The 8,436-nt window shown below is 38.9% G+C and overlaps 1 protein-coding gene across 1 annotated transcript in view; it reads left to right on the forward strand.

Moving 5' to 3' along the window:
• Nucleotides 1-219: 219 nt before the first annotated feature.
• PSMB2 (proteasome (prosome, macropain) subunit, beta type, 2) overlaps nucleotides 220-8,436 on the forward strand; it is a 37,014-nt gene continuing 28,797 nt past the window's right edge. The window contains exons 1-2 of the mRNA XM_010841183.1: nucleotides 220-495; nucleotides 4,951-5,073. Of these exons, the coding sequence (XP_010839485.1) occupies nucleotides 405-495; nucleotides 4,951-5,073 (214 nt within the window). The 5' untranslated portion in view covers nucleotides 220-404. The remainder of the gene's footprint in view (nucleotides 496-4,950; nucleotides 5,074-8,436) is intronic.

An 8,436-nucleotide genomic window follows, 5' to 3' on the forward strand; every position in this document is an offset into this window, starting at 1 on the left:
AGGGAAATTGCCAGCTAAAGACGCACACCTTTTGGCAGACGCATGTGCTCGGCACTTTGTATACAGCGCGTGATATCCTCCTCAAGCGAGTTTCAAACTCCCAATTATAAAGAAAGAAACTAGGAGTTACGTAAGATTACGTAAGGCAAGTACCCCGTACTGCCTGGATCTCAAGAGACCGGAACAGGCCAGAAGCCGAGAGCAGCGTTTAATCCACCAAACACCACCCCCACTTGCCAAACTCTCGCGACAGTTGTGCGTCATCCGGGAGCGCCGGTGGCCGGGACTGTCGCGGGGCCTGCGACGCGCGGAGCTCTGCTCGGAGGTGCTGTCTCACCCGTGAGGCGGAGAAGCAGGCCAGCCCCGCGCTCGATTGAACCTGCATTCCCCGGCCTCCTGCCACCATGGAGTACCTCATCGGCATCCAGGGTCCCGACTATGTCCTTGTCGCCTCCGACCGGGTGGCTGCTAGCAATATTGTCCAGATGAAGGATGGTGAGAGGAAGCAGGGGAGGCCAGGCCGGGCCTGGGTATAGGGACAGCCGGGAGGAGTTCGTGGGAGGTTGGGTGAGTACCGGGGAGGTCTTGGGCATGGAACCCCGACTGCCCTGGTCAGCTCTTAAGTAGTTTTAGAATTAGGAGACGGGCTTAGGGCTTTGACTTTGTCTCCTCCCAGGGTTCCTGGGTCAGTACTGTGCTCCAGCTTTAGATAAATGCTTGCTAGGCGAGAGTTGCTTAAGGGAACTCAGTTTAAGGGTTTAAGCGCCAGCCCGGCTCCAGGATTCCTAGACCCTCTAGTCTCTGATAAATTTCTTGTTGTCGGTGCTGAAGAGGTTAGATTGTGACAGCATAAGGTGGGATCCTGGGGAGAGTGAGAGATTGTGGGACTAGAAACCTGCCATTTCCCTTCCACTGTCTGTATTTTCCCTAGTCTTAGCTCTGATCCTTCTTTTTCAGGGCACTGGCTACCTAGTTTTCCTTGTATTTGAGTAGCTAGTGGAGTTAGGAAACTGGAGCCCCGTCACTCATTTGCTTTATGACTTTGTACAAGTTATTGCGCAGTGCCCAAATTTCCTCATCTGCTAAATCAGGGTTAGTAACACCAACCTCAAAAGCTTGTTGAGAGGATTGAATTGAAAAAGTTTTGTGCAGATGTTTAACACTATGACAGATACTTGGTAGTAAACATACTGAGTGCTTGTATACATGTTATTTTAAGCAGTTTACATTAATTCATTTAACCTTTTGAAATGGATGCTGTCACACTGACAGTTCTGAGGCATAGAAGTTAAGAAACTTGCTTAAGGCCTCAGGTGACAGAACCCAGGTTCAGACCTGTGCGGTTTGACTGCATATTTTTGAAAGATTTTGGTTGCTTGTCTGTGGAATCTTAAGAGTGTGTTTTCACGATTCATAGATATCCTACTTTTGAAAAAGTATTATCTGTTGGCCCAGATGATTTAATGTTCATTTGACAAATAGGTTTGGGGCACCTATATGTCTGTTACAGTGCTAGGTGCTGAAGGGATGCAAAGAAAAATAAGATGTGGCCCTTATTTTAGAAGTTACAGTTTAAAAAAAAAAAAAAAAGAAGTTACAGTTTAATAAGGGATTCAGATATATGTACAAATAATTATAACACAAGCTAGAAAATGATGCTGCATATGAAAAGTACATCCAAACTTCTCAGGTAGTGCAGAGAAAGCAGAGATTGCTTTTATCTACTCCAGAGGAAGAAGGGATCTACAACTATCTCTAGTTGTAGAGACTAGGGACGGCTTTGAGGGCAGGTAACAGTTCATTCTTGGCTTAAGGAAAGGAAAATTGTCAAACTGTTAAACATTTATGGTGTGGATCATGTTCCTTAAGTCAAATTACTTTATGAAATTCCATGATTAGTTTGTAGAAGTTTTACTGGTAAACCATGTTTTCCAAAGGAGTCAATTTGTTTTTTAAGGGTAAATCTATCCATTATTTTGAATACTAAGGCCTTTGACATGCAAGTGAGTTTAGCATGAAGTAGTTTAGCAGTAACAAATTCAGTACATTTATAGGTGTTCTGTTTCTTCACAATAATATATACGAAGCCACTTCAAAAAATAGAATGTGTTTTAAGCCCACTTACATACACAGTGCTTCTAGGTGTTACAGGGTATGCAGTGTATTTGGTATAATCCATTCAGGGGTCTAAGACATTAAGAAAACCAGGAAATAAATATTACAAGATGATTTTGTATGATAAAAAGAAGTATCACCAGTGAGTATTAGGTTAGCTTTTAAATTAATGGTTTCAAAAGTAAATCCTTATGGTATTCAGAGAAATCACTGGTATAGAAGGAAGATAAATTTGAGTTAGTTCTTTAAAAATGGTTGAAAATAATTGTATTTAGCTCTAATTTTTCCTATGGTGTTTTCAGATATAAAAATGTTTATGATAGAAGCTTTGGAATTGTGTAAGGAGTTTTTTCTTCCTTTTCATTTCGTGAAGAAACTGTGTAGGGTAGGCTGAAAATGAATTAACCTTTTGCGATTCATTATTCTTCTGGTATAAAATGAGAGTATCGCTTCCAATCAGTTTTTTGGTTTGTTGCTGTAAGATATTTTGATACTATAGAGAAGGTGTTTCCCAGAGATTGCTTGCCTGTTAAAGTGGCACAATGTTTCAGTTTGGTTATATGCCACATTTTATTTCTCTTATCTTCTGGCCTGTATAGAATTGCTTTTAAATTTCTCACAGTACCTCAGCTCACACAGATTGCTCTTTTTTCCCCCTGAATTCCTGTAGCATGTATAATCTGAACTACATTGTCTCACACTGAGTATGATAATGTTGTACGTGTACAGTTTTCCCCACCTATGAGTTAGGCAGGGGTAGGTGACAGTATCTTCATTTTACACACTCAGAAACTGGCTTAGAAAGGGCAGATAATTTGCTCAAGTTCAGACTTGAGCTCAACTAGGCTTGCTCACGGAGAAGGCAATGGCACCCCACTCCCGCACTCTTTTTTTTTTTTTTTTTTAATTTAATTTTATTTTATTTTTTAATACTTCAGCACTCTTGCCTGGAAAATCCCATGGACGGAGGAGCCTGGTGGGCCGCAGTCCATGGGCTTGCTAAGAGTCAGACACGACTGAGCGACTTCACTGTCACTTTTCACTTTCATGCATTGGAGAAGGAAATGGCAACCCACTCCAGTGTTCTTGCCTGGAGAATCCCAGGGACGGGGGAGGCTGGTGGGCTGCCGTCTGTGGGGTCGCACAGAGTCGGACACGACTGAAGCGACTTAGCAGCAGCAGCAGACTTGCTCAACCCAGACTACGAAAATCTCCTGGGTTCCAGTCTAGAGTATTGTATGCTTACGTTGTTTATTTTGTTGTCCACCTGTGTCCTGTATGTGGATCTTGTGTGTTCTTTTTTAAGGATCAGAAATTGCCTTGAGCTACATAGCCTGTTTGCTGCATGATTTAGGGAGTCGTTAGCATATTCTTTTTTTCTTTTTAATACCCCCTTCACCAATCACTATACAATGCATGTTTAAAAAACACTTATTTTGGCCTTGAATTAAGTTCATTTCAAAATTGAACAGTTGAAGAGTTTACTGTTTCAAAATTTAGCATTTCTTCTAAATATAACATAAATTCTTTGTAAAAGGCCCCCCGCCCGATATGAAGCTTTTTTTCTCATTATGACAATAAACATAGTAAGTAGTGTTTTCTTACAAAGATGATGCATATGAAGTATAAACATTATAGGAAATATTCATAAGCATAATGAAAGAAAGAAAAATTGCCCATACTTCTGCAACTGCAGGGACTCAGATGCTAGTGGCATCTAATACTCTTTTGGTTCTTTTTCTTTGCATAGATGATTTATCTATATGTGAATTTTTTCTTTCATAAACAGTCTTTAAATCTTTAAAGTCATAGTCTTTAAATCTCCTGTAGCCTTTAACAAATAAAAGTGTTTCAGTCTAGGAGTTTCAAGGCAGCTTGATAGTATCTACAGGCGCATTTTATGTGCATTTCCCCCCTAAAGTCTAGGAAACCTTATTACTGGTATCTCCAGTTCTCAAATACTTGTGAAGTATTTGACTATAGCATTTGTTTTTTAAATCCTGTTAAAGAGATTTTGATGTTTCAAAAGCTTTCAAACAGGAAGCATGTCTCCCAGCGAAGATTATTCAGCACTATTTGAAAAATGAAAAGTGAAAGTGAGAGTAAGATAGGGAGATTTAGCTTTTTTCTGAAGCTATGGACTGAATATGGAGTTTTCTTCCTTGGGCACTAATTTCTATCTGAATATTTATTTATCTGTTTAATCTGAATGTGTCTGGTTCAGCTAGATAAGATTAGAATATTGGGATTTTTGAGGTATTTTTTAAATAGCTTAGTGCAATATTTGTTAGGATTTTTGCTTTGGCACTCATTGTAACTTTCTCTTTGCTTTGTAAATGGAGTTGGTTTACTTTTTTAGGTGATTTATATTCTTAGTTGATTTTTTGTTCTTCCTTGAGATGGTTTCTTAATTGCAGCATTGATTCTTTTCATATATGCTTTTGTTTATATAATAATTTGCATTCGTATTTGTAGAGACATTTCAGGATTTTGGAATCTTGAGCCTAAAGATAATGGCCACTGGCTTGATTCCTTCAGTTTTTTTAGTTGTTGTTCATTGCATGTCAAGTGCCTTAATGTTTTTATGTGTATTTTCAGTTATCAACTTTTACATATATTCTCCACCTGAAATTGATGTTAATAAAATATGCAAATGAATTTAACCTGGAGAGTGAAAGAAAGTAATTGATAGAGTTGCCCATCAAAGTCTTCATAAAACAGTTATTCATAAAATTCAATATGGTAATTGATAAGCCTGTTTGTAGTTGCCGTGTAATAAGAATAATTTTCTGCTAAGATAAAATTTCTAACACTGTGTGTTTTTCCTTTGAGCAGATCATGACAAGATGTTCAAGATGAGTGAAAAAATCCTACTCCTGTGTGTTGGAGAGGCTGGAGACACTGTACAGTTTGCAGAATATATTCAGAAAAACGTGCAGCTCTATAAGATGCGAAATGGTGGGTAATACTTAGAATGTGGCTCTGGTGGTTTTGTCTTTAAAGTGTACTGAAAGAGAATATTCTATACTGGCAGTTCTATACATGTGCTCTTATTTTTATTTGAGTCTTACTATTTTTAAAGCCTTAGTTAGATCCTCCTTCTGGTCCTAAGGATTTTCTACAAAAATCCCAGAGCAGAAAAGAGAACTATTATAACACAGATACATGGGGAATAAAAATAACCCCACCTTGAAAAATGAGCATGATGATATGAGATTTTTAAGTGTTAGAGAATTTGACTTGAGCTACAGTATGTACAAAATCTCAGAACTAAAAGACCTAAGTTAAACTTGGTTATACTGTTTTTTTATGTGACAAATCACTTATCCTCTCTGGACCTTTACTTTCCTTATCACTAAAATGGCATTATTGGGAATTCCCTGGCAGTCCCATGGTTGGGATTCTGTACTTCATTGTAGAGGGGATTGGTTCAATCCCTTGTTGGGGAACTAAGATCCCACAAGCTGTGCAGCGTAGTCAAAAAATAAATAAATGGTATTGTTATAATAATATTAATGAATAGTATGTATGAAAATGCTTTGTACACTTTAGACTCTGTGTAATTATAGGAGATTTACTATGTCATAAAAAGGTTCTGCCTTGCCTCTCTGGTAGGTTCTTGTCTAGGGAGATAATTAGAATTTTTGTGAGATATTTTGTGAACTCTCTGGAGCTAATAAACTCTTATCCACTGGGAAAGCCTTCCTGTGAAATAATAGCCACTAGCCCTTTGATCCAAGGAAGTTTATAGTGATGCTTCAGCAGAAAAGAACCTTCCTTCCAGTTACTTATTTCACAGTATAATAATACTGTTATACTGCTGCTGCTGCTGTCGCTTCAGTCGTGTCCGACTCTGTGCGACCCCATGGACTGCAGCCTACCAGGCTTCTCCGTCCATGGGATTCTCCAGGCAAGAACACTGGAGTGGGTTGCCATTTCCTTCTCCCCATTTTACTTACAGAAAGGTGAAATATTATATAATATGTCAAAAATGAAAATGAACCTCAAGATGTGCAATAAATGGTTTCTTTACAAACTTAGGGACATTGATTCTTATTGCTGCTGTTTTACTCAATCATGAAGCCCATTTTTGGAGAAAACTATATATGTATATGTTAGAGCTAGGAGATGTAATATTTAATAAGTAATATTTAAAATAATTAAATATTGAAAGAATTTTTAAAGACTTTCAGTACAACTTTTCTTAGAAGTGGGGAGAGAAGGTAATTAACAAAATACATTTTTATAAAACTAGAGATTTTCTTCCTTATACTTTCATTTCTCACCTTAATTCGATAGAACTAGTATAAATTAAGGAGCTTAATTTTAATATAATTGTATGTGTAAAGTGACTGGTGGCAAGCTTAGCATCATGCATTCAGTTCTATAAATATTTTTGAGGGCCTCATCCACATTAAGCCTTCTGCCTAATATCACAGAGAATTCAAAGATGAATAAGGCTCAGTTCCTGCCATTAAGAAACCTAAAGTACATGGTATTTAGGTTTAAGCAAGTTTAGAATACTCGTTTTTAAACTTTTCATTTCCTAATGGGATATGACCAACTACCAACACTGTGCTGGTTTCAGGTGCAGCAGGGAAGGGCCTCAGCAGCACATGTACATGTGTCTTTTCTCCCCCAAGCTCCCCTCCTCTCAGGCTGCCACATAACACTGAGCAGAGTGCCGTGTGTGAAATACTTTAATCATTATTTTTAATGACTACTTGTTGTTTGCATGGCCCCCATGAAGGATCCCAGTGTTTCTGAAGTACAGTTGGTAGAGCAATACTTCCCTGTCCTGGCCCAGAAGAGGGCAGAGTAATAAACAAGAGTTTCTGTTACATAATTCTCAGGATCTAAAGTCAGTGCATAAAACACAAATTGTATATGGTTAAAATTGCCCTTAAAACTCCTTAAGTTACCTATCGAATATATTTTGTGTATGTGCTGCTGCTAAGTCACTTCAGTTGTGTCCGACTCTGTGTGACCCCATACACAGCAGCCCACCAGGCTCCCCCGTTCCTGGGATTCTCCAGGCAAGAACACTGGAGTGGGTTGCCATTTCCTTCTCCAGTGCATGAAAGTGAAAAGTGAAAGTGAAGTCGCTCAGTCATGTCCGACTCTTAGCGACGCCATGGACTGCAGCCTACCAGGCTCCTCCATCCATGGGATTTTCCAGGCAAGAGTACTGGAGTGGGGTGCCATTGCCTTCTCCAGTTTGTCTATGTAACCCTACACAATATAGCTTGTGCATTTAAAATTCAGTCAGTTCAGTTCAGTAGCTGAGTCGTGTCCAACTCGTTGCGACCCCATGGACTGCAGCACGCCAGGCCTCTCTGTCCATCACCAACTCCTGGAGTTTACTCAAACTCATGTCCATTGAGTCGGTGATGCCATCCAACCATCTCATCCTCTGTCGTCCCCTTCTCCTCCTGCCCTCAATCCTTCCTAGCATCAGGGTCTTCTCAAATGAGTCATCTCTTCGCATCAGGTGGCCAAAGTATTGGAGTTTTAGCTTCAACATCAGTCCTTCCAGTGAACACCCAGGACTGATCTCCTTTAGGATGGACTGGTTGGATCTCCTTTAGTCCAAGGGACTCAATAACTGAGCCAAAATAAGGGAAAGAAAAAAAATCTATATGCAGATGGTCAGGCATCAGACTTTTCTGCCTTTTAAGATAATTGTGAAATCCTTAGCACTGTTTAGTGAGTTAGATAGAGAATCGACAAGTATTCCTGCTTGTTCAGAGTTGTTTTCATTATAGTTTAACATGAACTAATAGACTTGTAAGGATGAAATTCAGTAATATATGTGAAAGCACCTAGTGTAAGCTCTGAAACATAATAGCTGTTCAGTAAATATTTGTTAGAATTTTAATCTACATCTTAGCTGATGTGACACTGGTATTGTGAATGTTGTAGGAAATAATCACATGCAGTCTTTCCAAGCTGGCATTTTCTTGTGGGTCTGCTGAGTTGTGGGTCATTCTTGTGATTTTTGACACTAGCCCCATTTTATGGTGGAGTGTTAATGTCCAGAGTGTGTTACTAAGGCACATCTGATGCCATGCCTCTGGGCTGTACTTTGCTTGACATTACAACTTTATTTAGAGGTTTTATGCTGGAGAGCCTCTATTTTTAAAATGTTACAGATAGCTGTAGAAGCAATTTTTTCCCTGTGGCTTGTGCTTTTGAAAATCACATTACACTTCTTAATAAAATTACTTCACTTAAAAAAAAGAAAACCTTATAAAGTATGACTGAGGCTATTCTAATTTCCAGCCTCTCTTTCCCAGTATCTTTTTAAAATAAACTAAAAAC

Source organism: Bison bison, unplaced genomic scaffold, assembly GCF_000754665.1.
Source record: "Bison bison bison isolate TAMUID 2011002044 unplaced genomic scaffold, Bison_UMD1.0 scf7180017864158, whole genome shotgun sequence".
Lineage (NCBI taxonomy): Eukaryota > Metazoa > Chordata > Mammalia > Artiodactyla > Bovidae > Bison > Bison bison.